This window comes from Lycium barbarum, chromosome 10 (assembly GCF_019175385.1).
Source record: "Lycium barbarum isolate Lr01 chromosome 10, ASM1917538v2, whole genome shotgun sequence".
Classification (NCBI taxonomy): Eukaryota; Viridiplantae; Streptophyta; class Magnoliopsida; order Solanales; family Solanaceae; genus Lycium; species Lycium barbarum.
Window position 1 is genome coordinate 117158838 of NC_083346.1, and position 21502 is coordinate 117180339.

The 21502-nt window shown below is 35.9% G+C and overlaps 2 protein-coding genes across 8 annotated transcripts in view; both read right to left on the reverse strand.

Annotated features, from left to right (window-relative positions):
* The window catches only part of LOC132613700 (nuclear transcription factor Y subunit B-10-like), a 36189-nt gene extending 27359 nt beyond the window's left edge, over nt 1–8830 (reverse strand). The window contains exons 1-6 of one of the 5 annotated variants that reach the window (XM_060327882.1): nt 8589–8824; nt 7796–8027; nt 2361–2490; nt 2074–2079; nt 1891–1974; nt 1713–1777 (exon numbers count right to left, since the gene is read on the reverse strand). In XM_060327882.1, coding sequence (XP_060183865.1) covers nt 1721–1777; nt 1891–1974; nt 2074–2079; nt 2361–2490; nt 7796–8016 — 498 coding nt within the window. In that variant the 5' untranslated portion in view covers nt 8017–8027; nt 8589–8824 and the 3' untranslated portion in view covers nt 1713–1720. The other 4 variants (XR_009572056.1, XR_009572057.1, XM_060327881.1 and 1 more) reach the window with 4 other exon arrangements.
* Nucleotides 8831–10666: 1836 nt separating this feature from the next.
* Nucleotides 10667–21235, reverse strand: LOC132616048 (uncharacterized). Of its 3 annotated transcripts, none has more exons than XM_060330652.1 (12): nt 21075–21235; nt 18655–18754; nt 17131–17258; nt 16904–17057; nt 16639–16748; nt 15437–15520; nt 15314–15362; nt 15109–15200; nt 14134–14272; nt 12942–13962; nt 11547–11657; nt 10667–11450 (listed from the first exon to the last, which is right to left on the reverse strand). In XM_060330652.1, the coding sequence occupies exons 2-12, from the start codon at nt 18745–18747 to the stop codon at nt 10810–10812; spliced, it is 2622 nt and encodes an 873-aa protein (XP_060186635.1). In that variant the 5' UTR covers nt 18748–18754; nt 21075–21235; the 3' UTR covers nt 10667–10809. The 3 variants fall into 3 exon arrangements, with proteins under 3 accessions (XP_060186635.1, XP_060186636.1, XP_060186637.1); XM_060330653.1 differs by lacking the exon at nt 21075–21235 and adding an exon at nt 18843–20908; XM_060330654.1 differs by lacking the exon at nt 21075–21235 and having other exon boundaries at nt 16904–17067.
* Between the last annotated feature and the right edge of the window lie 267 nt (nt 21236–21502).

The window sequence follows — 21502 nt, forward strand, 5'->3', positions numbered from 1 at the left end:
TCCGAACTGGTTCTCTGAAATAGACACGCCTTTCCTCACCCTCATCTCCACCACCCTTTCCCACACTTTCATAGTATGGCTTAGCAGTTTGATACCTCTATAGTTGTTGCAACTCTGGATATCTCTCTTGTTCTTGTATAGAGGGATCATTACACTCGACCTCCATTCTTCAGGCATCATTGTCGTCTTAAAGATGACATTAAACAACCTAGTCAGCCACTCCAAACCTGCTGGGCCTGCTCTCTTCCAAAATTCCCCAGGAATCTCGTCAGGTCCGGTCGCTCTTCCCCTGCGCATCCTACGAACAGCACCCTTAACCTCCTCAACCTTAATACTCCTGCAATACCCAAAATCGTGACGCCTTCCTGTATGTTCTAAATCTCCCAACACAATGTCTCTGTCGCCTTCTTCATTCAAGAGTTTGGAGAAGTATGACTGTCATCTCCGTCTAATGAGAGTCTCCTCTACCAATACTTTGCCATGCTCGTCCTTGATGTACTTCACTTGATCCACATCACGTGCCTTTCTCTCCCTCGCCTTGGCTAGCCTGAACAATTTCTGATCCCCTCCTTTCTTTTCTAGTTCAGCATAAAGGCGTTCAAAAGCTGCCGTTCAATTGTAGTTCCCAAAAATATGCTTCAACCATATCTGACTTTAATACATGCTTTTGAAAGGTAGAAACCTCATCCCCCAAAAAAACATAAAACTTTCTTTTCCCCTCCTTTTTGGTAGGTAGCAAACTCGATGAACACTATTTTTAGTCCACCCATTGTCCGAACTATAGTCTTCTCTGCAATCACTTGAACCTAGTATTTGTTACAGTATATCTCTTCAAACTAGAACTGCTTGCAAATATTAGCTTTTTGGTGTATAGTAAAGATGTATACTACATAGACATTTTACTCGACTTGTTAAACTCCTTACCAGATTTATATGGAACATATATACTTTTGTAGCTTATAGCCAGCACTTCACTTCGAGCCCTTTATTGCTTGTTTACTTATTTAAAGAAAAATCAGTAGGAGAGCAAACTGAATAAAGAAGAGCCCAGGTAAGACTCTTTTATGAAATATTGGTAAGCATAACTGGAAAATAACACCCCTACATATATTATGTTTGTTTTACTTCACTAATCACTATCCTTTTATTGCTCATGTCTACCCACAAAATGGTGTGGACACTAAAATTACAATATTTTAAGATGCCTTTATCTAGCTCTTTCCCCAGACCCCACGTTGTGGGATTTCACTGGGTTGTTGTTGTTGTTGTTGTTGCCTTTATCTAGCTCTTAGATCCAAGGTAACTTTTAAACGGGACATCCAACACTACTGTCGGAGGAAGTGAAGAAAGAAGGTTTAGCTAAGAAAAAAATATTTTGTACTTCAAGCAAATTGTACTTCAAAACAATGTAAAAGGCAAATATTTCTTCTTTAAATCTTTCCATGTGCACCTCATATATAAAACAATAGTGGAGAAGAAAAGGTGGGACTTCATAGGGTACACACGGGAACTAATCAGCCTCAAATAGAAAAATCAAAATTAATATGAGGATGATAACAAAATGATTTTCTTCACTCAAGAGATGTTATAAATAAAGACAAAAAAGAAAACAAAGTGAGCAGCAACGTTACTATGACAACTTACTCTGACAGAAGTCATTCTTAATTATCTGAACACCTACAACAGGAGGGAGAGAATGAAGAAGCACTTACTCAGAATTTCACATTTGGGAGTTCCCATAGTCTAAGCCTTGTGTAAAAGACCCATCATAGACAAACTGCCATTTTCCCACGAAAAATAGGATGTCAAAATAATAACACCTATTTACTTAATTCTGTAAGGATTAGGCATATCAGAACATGGTGAATGGAGAGTTTGGTACCCTCTTACCTGCGTACTGGAACCAAGTTGACCTCCAACTATATCTTTTCTAGCAGACGTATCTCCACCCCTAGCAGATCCCTTGGTGTCTCCCTGACATTAGAAACAATCCCCCGGGGCATAGCTAGTGACATATCAGAGGTAAAGACAATAAGCAACTCTATATCATTGATGTGGGGAAGCAATGCATACCTCCATCTGCAATGCCATGATTAACCCATAGCCCAGCAAATAGAATAATTCAATCACCAGAAAAGAGAGATTGATCAGTTGATAATTGGATATTGGGTTAAATTAGAAGTTTTTCAAAACTACAGCAAGGAAGTTCATATAGACCACGAATACCCAACAAATATTCCAGATGAGCGGAAAAAACTATTCTGTCTCTCTTTAGTTGTCAATGATGAACAGGCGTGCAAGAACTCTTCATATAAGCAAAGCTTATTTGTCATCGGTAAATGAGGAGGAACTGCAATTACCTCTCTGTACCTAACCAAATAGGCCTTTAGTGGCTCAATGTAGTCCTCAAATCCTAACGTGGTCAGTGCCCATACCAAATCATCTCCATTAATCGTCTTTCTCTTCTCTTTCTGACACTTGTCACTTGCCCTGTAAAAGAACAGAAAACCTGTTTAAATACATGCAAGACCACAAACTACAACTTCCATGTCGATTAATAAATGTCAGTGTCTAAGTTCAAAGAAAGCTGCTATTCCAGAACCATTATTTATTAACATTATTTCAATTTGGAATCATATATTAACATATACAGTTATACACATGTCCTCACTCAAAGACTCAGCGGATATAGCTGGATTGGAATTTACACCTTGATCATTAAAACAGCAATATTTGTATCCGTAGAAAGAGTAAAATATCAGGAAAAAAATTATCTGATCTAAAGAAAGAATACAGTAAAATAACACACAGAGTGAATAAAAAATTAAAAATAGACAAACATTTTTGTTATATGGGGAATTTTTATTTTACTATGTTATACATCAATAAGAACTAGGGAAAAGGTCCAAATTTTCCCCTCAACTATTTGATATTATTTAGCTTTGACCCCCCTTGAAAGTTGGCAACAAGAATACCCTTGTTGTTACCCTTTTGTATCATTTTTGCCCTTCTTTGCCAACTGACCTCAACCTAGACCATTTAATCTCAGCTGGTGCTATGCTTTAAGCTACGTGGACTTACATGTGGATGTACACTACTCCAAATTCTTCCTTCACCCGTAGTAGGCCCAATAATTCCCCTCTTCTCTTCCTCCCTCCCCCAAATGCCTCCGGATATTCTCTTCTTCCATTCCTCATGCAGCCTCTCTTCCTCACCTCTTAGGCCCTCACCAACAATACTTTTACTCTTTCAAATTCCAATAAGGTTAATTAATTTGGTAAATAAAAGGTACAGGGAGACCAATATTGAGCAATTGAGCAGCAATGGAATGCTGCACCCCTACACTGCCAATTGTAGATAAAACAAAAGGGCAAAGAATGAGTAAAAAGTAGCAATATTTGAAGACCAAATTGAATTAAATTGTTGCATGCTTTGAAAAAATAAAGCAGAAAAGACATAGCATAGAAGATTGTGTGCATGTATCATCAATTGTACAATCAATAGGAAACATAGAATATTTCAAGACCAAGAGAACAAAAGAACAGGATACTTCAAAAAGAAAAGGAAAAATAGACCAATGTAGAAGCTAAGAGAAAGTGCATAGCAATAGAAAACTGTAAACCACACATTAGCAATTTTATTATGCTCACGAATCAATTGTACCATAAACAAAAACCCAAAAAGATGCAAAATTTTAAGGGCCAATTTTACAAAATTGCTGAATAATTCGAAAAAAAGACCATTATAGAAGCTAAGAGCAAGTCCGCAGCAATTGAACGTTGTAACCCATGAAGAAGAAGAAGAAGGGTGGAAATTTAAAAAATAGCAGATTTTTACTTTTGGGGTAGTTGTAAACTATGTAATTACGGAGGACAGAAAGACAGCAGCCTTTATTGTTCTCTTGTTCCCCCTTTTGTCTCTGTTTCTCTCAACAGCATCATTAAAATAAAAGCAGTTTCTAGCCCATTAGTACTAATCATCAATTCCTCCTCCCTTCTATTCTTTCCGCTCTAAAATCAAATTACTCAGAGTCCTATCTCCAGGTCTTCACAGTGCTCCCGTGGCTCTTATAGAAAGGATATAGTGGTGTATGCAAAGAGGGATAATGAGAAGCAGTGACTGGGAATAGGCCAAGCACATAGGGGATTGGCCACAGGGAGCTGTGTGCTTCACTGTTTCGCAACTCCCTAACAGTGTTGTCAAAGGTGCTCTTAAGCCCTGAAGTGAGGCGCAAAATATATTGAGCACTTCGCCTCGCTTCATGGGCGCTTCAGTGTCGCCATCAAGACTCTAAGGCTTATTTTTCTTGGCCATGAGAGTAATCCTAAAGAGTTTCAACATATGGTGCGGTTCTAGTATTTTTGCTACCGTATTCTCTGCATGTTTCCTATGCTTATGGATAAGACTTAACTGATTTGCTATATTTGTTGAAAATAGTTTTTGCTACCATGTTTCTGCACATGTTTTCTGTGCTTATGGATACCCCTTAAATGAGTTGCTACATTTGTTGAAATGTTCACGTGAAGTAAATTTAGTTGTGCTTCTCCATTTATGAGTTCCAAAATTTTACAAACAAGAACAAGACAGTGTTTGTAATTATTTTGAGCATTTTGAAAACACTTGCCAAACAACCTCCTCTTCTGAAACACTAGAGGTGGGGTTTCTACGTACTGTTAAATAAAAGAGATGCAAAGAAGTCTCCAGACTTAGATTGGACGAATTATCCGAAGAGGATCTTTTACTCATCGCAAGAGTGCGACAAATTGAGTGTTTCTTATCACAAGTCTTTTTCGTAGCAGAAGTATTTACCAGTTCTCTAGGGAAGTATGTTGGTCTGGCAGAAAGAAACATTTCTAGCATTTTAATTGATCCTTTACGAAGAATTAGATGGTCTTCCTGAACAGGCCTTCTATTTGGTAGGTAAAGATGAAGCTACCACGAAGGCTATGACCTTAGAAATGGAGAATGTTCTTTAACAAAATCTTGCTATCAACACTCTAAGGAAGCAAGTTCAGAGCTTTAGTGAGCAGCATTATCAAAGGTGAAAAGTGGAAAAACCTCTAAGGCCCGTTGGGGCTTTAAGCGCAAATAAAGCGTGGGCTTTAATGAAGAAAGGTGCAAATGGAAAAGAAATACAGATATGTATGCATAGTCCAAGATCAAGACTAATAATTCTAAGCATCAATAACAAAAATATGGATAAAGAAACTAAAAACAATTACGATAAAGTGAAATATTAATAGTTTAGTGTCGCCAAAAAAGATACTCCGAGATATTTTCTAAGGACAACTAAAGTGTTCTAGAAGATAAAACTCTGAGATTCAGGAATACCACTTCAAATTTAAAAATAGGCAAGTACAACAAACTATAATACATCAAATTTCAAATAAATCCCCATGTATATGAAGCTATTAAATCTCTTGACTTGTATTGACTAGTGTATACTGTCACTCTTTAACTATTTTGTTCTTTTCTCTTCATTGAAACACTTGGATGTGCTCTCACTATACGAAATTCCCACCTGTATTTATTCCATTATCAATCCCAAGGGTATGGGAGCATGTTGATTTTCCTAATATTACAAAGGCAGAGCTGGAATTGGCCGAACCAGCAACTTTAGTTCAAATGCTATGTTTGTATTAAGAACTTTACTAAATATGTACAAAAACCAAATTTAGAACCCAGTTACTAACAACTAATGTCACTATCCTAAAATTTAGAACCCAAAAGTTCAAATCATGGCAATATAAACTGAGACATTCAAGAATACCCCTTCAAATTGAAATATTTGCAAGTACAACAACAACAACCCAGTGAAATCCCACAACGTGGGGTTTGGGAAGGGTAGAGTGTACACAGACCTTACTCCTACCAAGGTAGGATCTTGGTAGGATTGTTGTTTCCGAAAGACCCTCGGTTCAATAGAAAGCATAAAAAGAGGTCAGATAAAGCCAAAAAATTCAAAGCGATATGAAAATGAAAATAACGAAAGCGACTAAGCCATGATGAAGCAGTTTGCAAAGGGGCAGTAGCTATCATAGATAAAATAAGATAATCAAAGTACAGAAAATAACATATAGTAGCAGAAATCAAAGCACAAGAACTTATATCGCGATAATGCGACTACTAATATGAAAGGATAAACGATACTATCTACTAGCCTTCTACCCTAATCTGAGTCCTCCATACCCTCCTATCTAAGGTCATGTCCTCGGTAAGCTGTAACTGCGCCATGTCCTGTCTAATCACCTCTCCCCAATACTTCTTTGGCCTACCTCTACCTCTTCTGAAACCATCCATGGCCAACCTCTCACACCTCCGCACTGGGGCATCTATGTCTCTCCTCTTCACATGCCCAAACCATCTCAGTCTCGCTTCCCGCATCTTGTCTTCCACCGAAGGCACTCCCACCTTGTCCCGGATAGCCTCATTCCTAATCCTCTCACTCCTGGTGTGCCCACACATCCATCTCAATATTCTCATCTCGGCAACTTTCATCTTTTGAATGTGAGAGATCTTAACTGGCCAACACTCCGCCGCATACAACATAGTCGGTCTAACCACCACTTTGTAGAACTTGCCCTTAAGTTGTGGTGGCACCTTCTTATCACATAGCACTCCGGAAGCGAGCCTCCATTTCATCCACCCTGCCCAATACGATGTGACATCATCGTCAATCTCCCCACTGCCTTGTATAATAGACCCAAGATACTTGAAACTACTTTTCTTCTGGATGACCTGGATACCAAGCCTCACTTCCACGCCAGCCTCTTGAGGTGTTTCACTGAACTTGCACTCCAAGTACTCTGTCTTGGTCCTACTCAGCTTGAACCCTTTAGACTCCAGAGTCTGTCTCCAACCCTCCAGCTTAGCGTTAACTCCGCTACGAGTCTCGTCGATCAGGACTATGTCATCCGCGAAAAGCATACACCATGGCACCTCACCTTGAATTTGCCGCGTCAATTCATCCATCACCAAGGCAAATAAAAACGGACTAAGAGCTGATCCTTGATGCAACCCCATCACAAATATTTGCAAGTACAATGAACAATATATCAAATTTCCAATATATCTTTATGTATATGAAGCTGTTAAATCTCTTGACTTGTATTGACGAACGTATACCGTCACGCTGACTACTTCGTTCTTTTCTCTTCATTGAAATACTTGGATGAGCTGTCACTATAGGAAATACATCAAATTTCACAATGAACAATACATCAAATTTCCAATAAATTCTTATGTATATGAAGCTCTTAAATCTCTTGACTTGTATTGATTAGGCCATTAGGGTATACTATCACTCTGACTATTTAGTTCTTTTCTCTTCATCGAAACACTTGGGTGTGCTCTCACTATACGAAATACCCACCTGTATTTATTCCATTATCAATCCCAAGGGTATGGGAGCATGTTGATTTTCCTAATATGCAGCCAGAGGCGGATCCAGAATTTAAACCCTATGGTTCAACCTTAAAGGTTTTTAGCATTGAAATCATTGTATTTATAAAGTTACGGGTCCATATCTACTATTTAAATATTTTTACACATAAATTTATACTCCGAGACGAAAGTATTGGGTTCAGATGAACCCGGCTCTAGTACTCTACATCTCCCTCTGCATGCTAGTGCGGAGCTAGAAGCCGACATATGTGTTCTTAAACGTAGTAAATTTAGTTCAAATGTCATATTTGTATTATGAAATTCACTAAATACGTACAAAAATTATATCTAGAACCCAGTTACTAACACTTAAAACACATAAAAGTTCAAATCGCGGAAATATAACACTTACTCGCTGGTAATGAAACTGATGAACTCAGATACACATTCCTGAACAGTATCTTTAGCTTCCTTAGCTACCTTTGCATTAGTAGGCAATCCCTTTTTCATTATGCGACCAATATTCGCGATCGGAAGGTACCTGTCCTGCTCCCTCACGTTCGATTGAGGGCTCCGATCACCACCACTATCATGACTTCCACCACCTCCTGGACTCGCCGGAGCTTCCGCCATACTCAAAAACCCTGAAACACACAAAAAAAAAAAAAAAAAAAAAAAAATACACTATTAAGCAGAATTTTTTAAGAAAATTAATGCTCCCTCCATTTCAATTGGTTTTTCTGGTTGCAACTTGGCACGAAGTTTAAGAATTTGAATCTTGTGGTCTTAAACTAAGATGTGCAAAATGTACCAGAATGTCCTTTAATTTTATGGTCTTAGAGCTTATTTGGACGGGCTTATAACTTATGGCTTAGAAGCATAAGTTAGGAATATTGCCTTAAAAACACTTTTTTATCTTACCCAAACACTATAAAATTGCTTAGAAGCTATTTTAGCTTAAAAACACCTAATCCAAACAGGTTCTTAAACATGAAAAGTTAGAATCAAAGAGTTGGCCAAAAAACCACTATAAAAGTACTTAGAAGCACCTAAACAATTCAAACAGGTTGCTTAAACATGTAAAGTCAGAATAAAATATTTGCCAAAAAAGGAAAGATTCTTTTTTTTTTTTTTATAAACGGCCTAAAAAGGAAACTAAGACAAACAAATTGAGTAATAGAAAAACATTAATTGTATGACCTAACCTTAGTTGACTTGATAGTTGACCTTACAGGCGGATCAGAATCTTTGTTTTTTTTGTTTTTTTTTTGAATTTTGGTTCGTTTGATTTCTAAGTAGAGAAGAAAAAGACGTTTAATTTTTGTATTTGGCGGGCTTTATGATGATGGGATTAAAAAAGCTTGGTGTTTTGAGAGTGAGTTAACACACAGAGAGATCGGACGGCAGAGAGAGTTGGAGAAGAAATGGAACCTACGTTTGTAAATTGGGCTATATATGGGCTATGGGCTATGGGCTATCTACACTTGGCCCCTCTCTAATTAGGTGTTGCGTTTGTTTTTGTAAATGTTAAAAATGTCTTGGAACATTAGATAATTAATTACTAGTATGTTTGGATTGACCTATTTTAGGTGTTTTTAAGTATCTTTTAATTATAGTGTTTGACTAAGATAAAAACCTCAATTGTTATTCATTATAGCAGCATTTTACTATAACAACCTGATTTTTTCGGAAACCGATTTTTCATGTTATATTTTACTTCTCTATAACAGCATTGCTATAATAGCAGTAGCATTCATTATAGCGGTACACTCTTTGTAAAATTGTCTCTTTATAATAACCACACTCAAATATTGTGTAACAAATATATTATGTATAAAATATTAAAATTATTATGGTAATCATCAAGTAAAGTTATTAAATTCTTTTTTGCTAAAAATTTGGACAAAATTCTTCGTCAATTCAAACGTTATATTAGCACCGATATGATACCAATAGACACCATTCCTTCAAGGCCTTTCCCTCGTAGCCAAGCCAAAGAGCTCCAGGACTTGCAAGTGATGTTCATGAAGAGAGTGGCATTGGAGGCGCTTCATTGTTGATTGTCAATTAGTATACGTTCATTAGTAGAAATCAATTAGGAAGGTATAGGTTTAATATACCTAGATTTGCCTATAATTCCTTTACTAATTGGGCCTTGCTTTTATCTTAATTCCTTGCATTTTAATTCCATTTTCAATTTCTAGAGTCTACATTAGGAATCTTATCAAGCACTAAGATACTAGAATTTACGAAACAACCTACAATTGTAAAATTCTTACGTCAAACTTGAAGTATTTAAATTTTCAATTAATTTCAAAGGCATATGTTCTTTAGATTTTAATTCTTTATCGGTACAGTACAACTAGTTATGGATTTATTAGTCGCTTCAACTTTTAATTAATGGAATATGAAAATCAATTGAGATTTTAAAATTAATAAGTATTTTGTTTTCATTTATAACATAAAAGGTACAGAAAAATAATTTTTTTTGCGTAGTTTTGTTTATAACAGCTAAATGAGATGCAAACATGAAATCTCAATATACATACATAACAGCACCTCACTATAGCAGCTACAAAATTTTCGGACAAACGCTGCCATTATAGAGAGGTTTGACTGTATTCATAAAAGTAATAATAGTATTATATTATAAAATATTAAAGAATTTTTACATTGTGTTGTATAAATTATTTCTTTGATGAATCACCCTAAAAGCTGGTAGTTAGTGATGACTGTTGTAAGATGGTGATTGCGGCTGGTTGAAGAGGCCGAAGACTATGATTGTGCAATTGTGAGTGTGTGATGTTGGCCAGAGCTGATGAAAGCATCATAAACACAAATTTTGAGCGTAAAATAATCTAAGACAAGAAAATACACGCTCCTCGTCCCTAATTTATGTCGCATATTCCTCTTTTTTGGGGTTAATATTAAATATTTTAGAAACATTATATAATTAGAGAGCTTGTGCATTCATAAAAAGCTCATTGACTTGACGGATTATTTTGATTTTTTTTTTTTTTTGTATCAGATAACTGGACAAAATTTAGTCCATTTGGTCAAAGACTAAAATGAACAACGATTGCGTAACTATAATCCAAACGAAGAAAGTGATACAGGTTAGGCTAGGAAAAATTCACCAACACCCGATATATGCACCAATCAATTAATGAATTCCATGTTATTTTCGTTCACTCAAAAAACTTTTATCACTCAAGGATCATAATATGCAATAAGTGAGCTTTTTAATCAGCTAACGGATGATAGGAAAATGAGAAACACATAATTGGCTGAATTCCCTCCACACTTCAACCCGAAATAGCCAATACCAGGCAAGTAGTAATTACTAGTAACATATTTATAATTTTCTGCAAACACAGGCAACAAAGTAATTAGGGACATTTTCATTTTTTTAAAAGAATCAGTGAGTTACATCCCAAATACTCTGGTGTATACATCGCCAGACCGGGGGGCCTGGAACATCAGATCTCCATATCCAGCATAGAATTTTTTGAAACCTAATGTATCATTTGTCTGGAGTTGTGTCATGCTGTTCACTTCATTACTACGATGGATATCGTCCAAACTATTGTGCTGGAAACCATTCAAGATGTGGCCATTCGCAAGCTTTTGCTGTGTAAATTGTGAATAGGATGGATCGAAACTTTTTTGTTGTGAATAGGAAGATGGATTAAAACTTTGATGTTGATCCACCACCCTTGACGAGAAGCCATATATATCATCTGGGCCAAAATATTCATCCCCACCGTGACTAGGAAACCGTCGTGACTGATGCACGGGTGGTGTTTGAGAAGCAATTAATTGAGAAAATTTCCCTTGATCTAAAGATTTCGATTTCTGTTGCATAAGATGCCAGATCCTTGCCTCGTCTTCAAAGCCTCTCCTCTGTGGCACACAAGCTGCCCCGATTTCAAAACCATTTGTTGGCTTGCCGTTTCCAAAGGCTAATGTGGCAGGGTCAACAAAATCAATATCACCTGCACTGCTAATGCTTCCGGTTGATGGTGTGTGAAGCAAACTCGATGAAGAACTATTTACTAAACGACCTCCTGTAGAAATAGTGGTATAAGAACTATAGAATAACTTCATTCACAACAAATCACAGCTTATCATGCAACTGTGAGAAACTGAAATGTGGGTGTTACCAGAGAGAGCGTGAGGGATTCCTCCTATTTCATCGGATGAGGCAAAACCGTGAAGCAGGTCCTTATGGGGCATTGAGAAGCCAGGTGGAGCCGAAACTTTTGGTCTGGTGACTGTTAGACAGCTCAGAGATTTCAGTATATGAAACCTAATCGACTGCAATATTTTTTCACTAATGTACCATTCTACTATAAAGATGCTCAGAAGTATGAAACAGAACACTATGGTACAGCACCCAGTCAGGTTAAATTACAGAGGTCAGAGGAAATGCACATATACACATAACATCCCTTTGTACCTCCTCATTGTTATATACATTTTGAAGCCTGGAAAACTCATCTCTTCACCCTTGACTCTTCAGAGCAAAATACCAAAGCAAGGACAATTATACACTATTTTTCAAGCTATTTTGTGCTATATTAGCGTATTTATCTATTTGAGTGATAAGAGTAGCAATCAAACATAAGCCAGAAAGCTCGTCAACTATGACAAAATACCTTTTGTATATATTCACTGAAAGCAATAACACAGTAACACAAAGCAACAACTACAACAACATACCCAGTAAAATCCCACCAAGTGGGTTCTGGGGGGGTAGAGTGTATGCAGAACTTACCCCTACCTTTTGACGGGTAGAGAGGTTGTTTCCGATAGACCCCCGGCTCAAAGAGAGTTGAAAAAGTATCAGTAACAATAAGCAGTAATAACTCAAGATAATAGGACGACGTAGTAAAAGGAACAAGCAATCCAAAGCAGTATAACAAGACATGGCAAGCTAATATCAAACACAAGGGCCTACAAGAGTAATACTACAACTACCAGTATGCAAGTGAGGAAAAAAAAACACTCAACTACTAACTATCCTTGTACCCTAATACGTGACCTCCATAATCTCCTATCTAAGGTCATGTCCTCGGTAAGTCGGACCTGCGCCATGTCCTGTCTAATTACCTCTCCTTAATACTTCTTCGGCCTACCTCTACCTCTTCTAAAACCGTCCATAGCCAGCCTCTCACACCTCCGCAACACAAAGCAAAGCTAGGAATTGAAGCTAGTGTCATGGTTTTTCTAACAATCAAGGAATGGAGAACCTATAGATAAGCAAGGGTCAAACTGATTCCAATAAAACTTAGATCTAAAATTCCAGAAAAATAAGGTGCATGCAGCAGTGAAACCAAACAGTTTAGAAGATCCCAAATCCATAATATTCTTTACTGAATTTGCACAATTCCATTATATATCAGATATAAGTAATATAAATTGGAAAGCCGCTAGAAAGAAAATCATTAAAAGATAAATGCAGGTAGCTAAATGGCTGTTTTCTTTTTGGTTGAAATGGAGTTAAATCCAATACTGTTTTACTAGATACAATAAGGAAAGGTCCTGCCAACACTTACTTTGATACGGAGCCTTGTGCACATAATGCTCCTTGTTCTCTCTGAAATCCTGAAGGTTGGATGAATTCTTTGATATCTGACAAATATTTTTTCTAAAAGAAGACTCTAAATCACCTCCTTGCCTGGAAAAGTCATCTTGCTTCACAAAAGAGAACCCTGATTGGTCGCTGTGCAAAGAGTTCCAAGCACCATGCTTCCCAACGGATTCACCATATGAGCCAGCAAAACTACGATGCAAAGCCGTCGAATCATCACATGAATCCAAGTCCATTGACATAATATTTGAAATAATGGTACTTTCTACGGCATTGAATGATGAATCTTGATAGTTAGTCAAGTTATCACCATCAATCCTCCGTAGGTGCTCTACTATTTCTTCATTGGAGAATGAGGTAGAACTTCTGTAAACCCTATCAGATTTGACAGAACTTTGGAATTTCAAGTCATGAAATCCTTCATTTAATACTGCAGTTACACATGAAACTGGCAGAGAAGCTTCATCCACTTGATTATGTAAAGCTCCATAATCCATTCCATTGCTACTCGGACTACATGACCTATGTACTAATAAATGACCACCAGAGTTCTCTGTGGATTGAGCAGAAACTGATGACATAAGAAAAGCCTTTTGATCCATATTATTTGAATCCTCCAGTCTTTGACCGTCAAAAGATGTATAATCTTCCCTGAATGGTTCATCTGAAAAGTCAACAGAATTTTGGTTTTGCAGATGATTGACAATGTGATTCGAAGATGGAACCTTGAACAAAGTTTCATCAGGATATGTTTCATGACCATGATTATCTTTGCTAATGGTTACTGAAGATTGGTCAGAAGATAAATTCAAAATCCTACAATCTTCAGTGCTATTTCCATCTCTCTCTGCACCAGAACTATTAGGCCGTCCAACTATATCGACAAAAGTTGTCATTCTGTTTGGTCCACCAGCGTCTCCCTCCTTATCATGTGGAGTTACATGAGCCATGTAGCTACTGTAATTCCCTGTATCATGTGCTGCATCCTATATCACGTAAAAGCATTCGATGAACATGTTTGCAGTTCAAGCCAAAGAATCAGTATAGTCTATTAAAGAAAACTACAGCAACTTTTGTGCTGAAAATGGAACTAAATGTTCAGAAAATTTGCTAATGGAATTAACCCACAAACAGAACTAAACACCAAGGTTTCTTACATTTACTGCGTTTCTAATGCTAGATGTCTCAGTCGATGTAAAGCCAGTCCTAGATAATTCATCAATTGGAGGTGGCAAGACATTTCCTGAGCGGTTCGTCATATTACTGGTGGCACCAACAATTTGTTGAACTCTATTCCTGTATAATCAACAAAATGAAACCAATTATTAGACTATACCCAGGAGAAATTTATTATGCAAAGCAACCATTACATAAAACCCTTCAGTTAGGCCAACCATAGAAATATATCAGCTTCAGGAACCCCTGATGTCCACTAGAACACTGCAGGGCGTTCCTTCAAAAGAAATCATTGATTATCTAAAGTGTCAACGTTCAATTAGCGCAAGAAATTAAAGCTTGTCAATTTCCAATACAAGGTAGTCATATATTCAGAAATGGAAATGGGGGCAAATGCGAACTGCCTCCTCCTTTTTTATCCACAGTAGCAGATCCTTCCATGATCTCACCCCAGAAGATTAACAGGTTGGCATTCATCAATTCTCAGGGAAGATAATATATTCATTCTACGGTAAAAGGCAATAATTGGCATGTGTTACTGGATATTAGCATGTGCAGAGTGACATTCAGGAGACCTTCAGCACCACGAAGTTGACCAAAATGATATCTAATTTGGTGCAACAGGAACATCATTCTTGTCAACCAAGTATCAATATCAGATACTTGGAATATCAGATACTTGGAACACCAGGTTGTCATGTAAAGCTTGCAGAACACCAATTAGATTGAAACCGATTTACGGATTTAGTTAGTACTGCAAAACCTAGAAACTGATTTTTCTTTTATGCACCATATTTCATCCCACCCAAAAGAGGACACTAGAAAAATAAGATAGCTTAATTTATCACAGGCGATGCTGTTATATACTGCTCTCTCAATTTTAACCTCAAATCACATATGCACTTTAAAGGGAGATGGCACATCTACATTGGAGGGAAGTTTTGTATCTTTAATACCTTGTATGAATTGCAGCTACATCATCTTTACCAAAGCTATCCTCATCAGCACCAATGCTATGCAAATATAGACAAGAAGGATTACTGCAAGGCTGCGCAAAAGAAAAAGTAGTATGTCAACAATGGTTTTCATTTGTTTGGTAAACTATAACATGCCCTCACAAAGGGAGAAGAATAGTGATCACAAACAGATCACGGTCCATACCGTGTTTCTCAACCACGCGTGGCAGTATTTCGCAGTCCCAAATGATGCTCTGCATAGGCCATTTTCACAGTGTAAAAAAAAAAAATGCAACCAAGGAAAGGAAAGAAAGGGGTAGATGCTTACCTCAAATATCTATCTTCCAAAACAAAACCATGTACAGACTGAATACACCGTACGGCCTCCTCTTCTTTTGAATATGTAATATATCTACAAAAAAACAAACAAACAGAAAGCGACCAAATATGAGAATGACAATCCTTCGAGGGGGGGGATGCAATCAATCCAAAATTGAACAGCAAATTATGCACCCTCAGGAAATGCACAAGTATATGAAACTGTCAAGATTATCTGAATAAACCAAGAGTCCAACAATCTGACTTCCATAGTACGAAACAAAAACCAAACAGAAACATTCAATCAAACCTTGTATTCTTCCCCACTTGCAGTTTCGGCAACTAAGTATTTTAATAACTTCAATAGTTCTAGCCTCTTACTGATCATGGCTAGGCCGCCATTCAATTAAACACCACCAGTTCGCCTTTCTCAAGTCTCAACTACTGATACAATCAAAAGTTATTATCTTTCAATATTCCAATTGAATTTTGTTAGATAATTAGAAACGAATAACAAGTTAACCATTATGAGCTTTAGTAATATCCACCAACCCTTACATATAACCTCAAAATTTCTTCATGAAGAGTTCAGTGATTTGAGTTTCTATACTACAAATGCTCAGAAATACATATCCCAAAGCTAAAATCAGTTTTTAAAAAATGATATATATATATATATCCAGAGTATAATTGTTAACCCAAAGATTAACTGGACCATAAGATAGATGAGGGTGCAAGCACCTACAATTGAAAGGATTCTACAATCTAGAACCTTATGTTGTTATTAAGAGTGGCAATTTCAGCAAAAAGAAAACTGATAGAAAAAGGTATAATTTTCTTGATGAAGCAGCACTAAGATCGTGCCGAGTATGAACCCAATTTCAGCAGCAACAAAAAAATGATTGTCCACAAGACAAATAGGAAGAAAACCGAGACATTAAACTATTGCATAAATAATATTGACCTTAACATAGCAATAGATACAAACAAGAACCAATCAGAGTGAAGTAATGGGAACATTTTTTTTTGAAGTAGTAATGTGAACATTTTTTTTTTGAAGTAGTAATGTGAACATTTTAAGGTAATAACATTAGACAAAAATAAAAATGAAGTCCCACAATCTAAGGAAAACTAAGAGCCAATAAGAGCAAATCTCTCAGTAATAAACACCTACACAGACCAAGATAACCAAGACATGCATCATTTACTCACACACTACAAGTATCATTAACAAATTGCTGGATGGCACCACCAGTTGTCCGAGACAGAGAAATTTTAGTAACTTTTCCATATTGCCCAAAATATTCCTTCCGCTGTAAAATCTGCTCAACAAATACGAATCATCAGTAGAGAAATGACAAGAAGATTTTTTCCTATAATCACAAGGTCAAGAAAATTGAGAATTAACAAAACCAATTGCTTCACCAAAAAAAAAAAAAGAAACTAGCAATACGTAACATGGAAAATAAGTCCATACATCTTCATCTGCAAGACTAAGAGGCAGTCCAATCACATATGCCATTTTACGTTGAATGACCCGAACATTCGTGAGATCCTTCTTGACTTCATTAGTTTTTGGCTTTGCCTTTGGTTGTTGTTTGCTTTTCCTATTGGCATTGTTGTTCCCTGCCCTGTTTGAAACTAACAGTCTGTTATTCTGTTTCCACGGACCATAAAATGTAAATTAGTCACAAGGGAAGGAACCTCTCAATATTTGATTGCATTCTAACAACTTTCTCCTTTTCGTATGTTGTTCGACATGCAGGACATCGTCCCTCAGACTCATCTTTTTCTGCCATGTCCATTATGTGATGCCAACACCAAAGACACACCTGTAGTAATAAAAGTTAAATAGAAACCACAAAAAGAAAACATTTGATATATTTGAAAGTCTACATTTTAGCATTCCTTCCTTAAATATCACATTATCAAGTGAGCCGTCTTATCAAGATTCCAACAATACCTAAGAGTGACGACAGCATCAACTACTTGGAAGTGTGATAGCTATGATATATCCAATTATACTTTCAATTAACTTTAGACAGCTGAAATTTTTAATTGGACCAAAAATTAAATATGAATCATCAACATTTGCTTAGTTCAATAAACAATAAAATAAATAGAAATAAGAATTAATTTGAATTACTACATAAGAAATACAAGTAAGGAGTCCTTATGTCGCTTTACTGGGGTCGTTGTTTCAAGAAAATACATCGGGTGGGGGCTTTAGCAGGACTAACTAATAAAAAGCTTAGGACCGGAAGTGATCTCAGAAACCAATCGCATCCCGGGGAAAGATCTCAATATCATATTCGTCTAAAAGAAAAACAAAAATTGCATATTAGCGGTCCTTCTCCAGCTGAAGTGCTGAACTGTCTCCCATTTTCTAAATACTAATGATACCATTGAGTATAACCAAATCATATATTTTAATGAAAGAATCTTTTATCGTGTTAATCAACTTGAAAAGAGCATGTTGCAATAGGAAGAGAACAAAGAAGCAATAGCAGTCGCATGATTTTTATACAAAGAAGAGTCTGATGCTATATGATGGCACCAAAGTTGTGCCAAAGCCAGCAAACCACAACGTAAACAAAGCTAGCTATCCCAAAATGTCACATAAGTCACAGATTCCAGAGAACATTACTTGCATCTGATTAGCAGTTAAACAGCTCAGTCACACTTTTCTTTTTCGAAGTAATGAGTAACAAATCCGTCACAAGTATCATTTCAATGAATTGTTAAATCACCTCCAAGGCATGGCTTCAAGCTTTAGGCATGTTCAAAATACTGCTTGGGGCTTCTTTGGGGTATGAGGTATTACAGTTGGGTATCTCTCATGACTAAATGTGCTAAGCCATTCAATTGATATAGAGAAGCATATATTGATCTCAATAACTCCAATTAAAAGGAAACTAGGAAATAGCCAACCAAGGCTTCTAATGAATAAATACAAATACAAACGCATGTTATATACATGAAATCTGAACCAGGTTCAACAAATATCTACATAAATTAGCACAAAGGTGTAAAAAGTCATCTAAAGTCACCAGATAATTGCAAATCAGAACAATTGAAATAATAAAAGATCTGATATTTCAGTTTAAAAAAAAAAACATAGGCCTTATCTTCCCTGTATTTCAGTTCAAACTCAAAGAAAGACAAGAATTTGAAATAAACAAAAAAAGAAGGAAATTCTCAAAGGAAAAAAAAAACAATAATTCAGACCTGATAACCACATTTGCAAGGCTTAAACTGCTGATCTGTCCAGTCCATCTCTTCGGCGCAAAGAGGACACCTTTTCTCTTCTTCGTTGCTCATGATTGCCCTGCCATAAATTATAAAATTATTTTACATAAACCATAAATTCAATTATTTCTACTACAATAACATCTGAACACATTCATTACACTCACCAACATTTCCTCCAACCTAGTACACTTATTTTTTTTTTTTTTTTTTTGATTAAGCACCGGGTGTCCGGGTCTCTTTGAGCCCCGACTAATCCCGGGAGTGCACAGGCCCTCGGCAAGGAGTTTCCCGCAAGTGCACCACGGTTAATTCAGGGTTTTACCCCAGTCCGATGGCCCTCAGAAATTGTTTGCACTTATTTAAAAACAGACGAACAAAACAAAAACAAACTCTTCAAAACCATAATTTACAGGTAAAATGCCAACATTTCCACAACAGATCAGAAGTTTGTAACACTTGCCGATTCGAGCAATAACAACAGATATTCACTGCATTCAATTGACAAATCCGTTGATTCGATTCACACAAATTCATTACAAAATACTATAGATGTACATTCATATAATCAAACACAAAAAGGGAAGGGAAAAAACTACAATTTCACATACATTTCGGAAAAAATGTGGAATTCTTCAAAAGTTAGGGTTTTGATAATCTCTGAGTTGCAGAAAGAAAGAGAAACAAGCTTACAGTGAACTCCAGGTAAGATGTCAACATTTCCACAACAGATCAGAATTTATTTATTTATTTATTATTTTTTAAGATAAAATAGCCTATTCGAGCAATAAAAACAGAAATTCAATGCATTCAATGGACAAATCAGGTGATTAGGAAAAACTATACATGTACATTCATATAACCATTCGTTTTTTTTGCAAACACAAAAAGTCACAAAAAAAATCACATTTTCACATACATTTCGGAAAAAATGTGGAATAATTCAATTATTTCTACTACAATGACATCTGAACACATTAATTACACTCACCTACATTTCCTCCAACCTAGTACATTTATTAAAAACCAGACTTACAAAACAAAAACAAAAATAAATACTTCAAAACCCTAATCTACAGGTAAACTGCCAACTATTCCACAACAGATCGGAAAATTTTAGAAATAGCCTATTCGAGCAATAAAACAGAGATTCAATGCATCACACATATTCATTAAGAACAATTAAATATGCACATTCATATAAACATTCATTGTTCTGCAAACACAACAAAAAAGTCATCAAAAAAAACCAGCTTTTAACATACATTTTGGGGAAAATGTGTAATTCTTCAAAAAGTTAGGGTTTTGAATGAAAAACTCGGATTTGCAGAAAAAAGAGAAACAAACTTACAGTGAACTACAGGTAAAATGCCAACATTTCTACAACAGATCACAAATTTTTATATATATATATATATAAACATATTCTATTCAAGAAATAAAAACAGAGATTCAGTTGACAAATCCGGTGATACGATTCACGCACATTCATTAGAAAAAATCGTACATGTACATTCATATAAAAACCTACATTTTCACATACATTTGGGGGAAAATGTGTAATTCTTCAAAAAGTTAGGGTTTTGAATGAAAAATGTCGGATTTGCAGATAAAAAAGAGACAGGTAAAATGTCAACATTTCTACAACAGATCAGAAAAAATAGAAATTCAATGCATTCAATTGACAAATCCGGAGACATCATTTCACACACATTCATTACAAAAAAATATACATGTACACTCATATAATCATTACAGGAAGAAAAAAAAAACTACATTTTCACACACATATGGGGAAAAATGTGTAATTCTTCAAAAAGTTAGGGTTTTTAAAATCTGAAATTAGCAGAAGAAAAAAAAAACAAATTTACAGTGAGTTACAGATCAGAAAATATATTAAACAAAAAAATCTATTCAAGAAATAAAAACAGAGATTCAATTGATAAATCCGGTGATAAGATTCACACACATTCATTAGAAATAAAGTATACATGTACATTCATATAATCTTTACAGGAAGAAAAAAAAGCTACATTTGGGGAAAATGTGGAATTCATCAAAAGTTAGGGTTTATTTAGTACATTTATACAAAACAAAAACAAAAACAAACTCTTCTACAGGTAAGATGTGAACATTTCCACAACAGATCAGAAAATATATTAAAAAATATATATTCTATTCGAAAAATAAAAACATAGATTCAATTGAAAAATCCGGTGATACGATTCAAACACATTCATTACAAGAAACTCTACATGTACATTCATATAAAAACCTGTATTTTCACACATACATTTGTTGGGGGGGGGGGGGGGGGGGGGGGGAATGTGTAATTCTTCAAAAACTTAGGGTTTTGAATGAAAATTTCGGATTTGCAGAAATAAATAAAATAAACTTACAGTGGAATACTTTTAGATATAGATGGAGAGAAAAGGCAGAAAGAGAGAGAAAGAGTTTTTTTTTTTTTAGAGAGAGAGAGAGGTGAAAAAACAAATGGGGGAAGAAAGTAGTAAGGGATTGATTGAAAGCCACACAAAAGATAATGACCGCTTTTAATGGTTGGCTTTTATTTAATTTCATTAATTCCTTTCCCTCTCCCTCTTTATATAATTTTTTTTTTTCGTAGTGGCGGGAACAGGGAAAAATAATACTAGTAAATAGTAGTATTAATAATTTATTTATTTTTTTGCGCGGATTGTCCTTCATTTGGGGTGGTCTTTGATTTTTGTACTTTAAATCGGTGGTTTTTAATTTTTTTCCTTCGCTTAATAACTTGAGGTTTTTTGTTCGAATCTTAGTTCAATAAAAAGAAAAAGGAATTTTCGCA

Coding starts and splice junctions, on each gene's coding strand:
- LOC132616048 (XM_060330652.1), bottom strand. CDS start 18,747: ATGAGCAACGAAGAAGAGAAAAGGTGTCCTCTTTGCGCCGAAGAGATG. Junction 15,363..15,436: donor TTGGAAGATAGATATTTGAG/GTAAGCATCTAC, acceptor TGGCCTATGCAG/AGCATCATTTGGGACTGCGA. Junction 13,963..14,133: donor GCATTAGAAACGCAGTAAAT/GTAAGAAACCTT, acceptor TACGTGATATAG/GATGCAGCACATGATACAGG.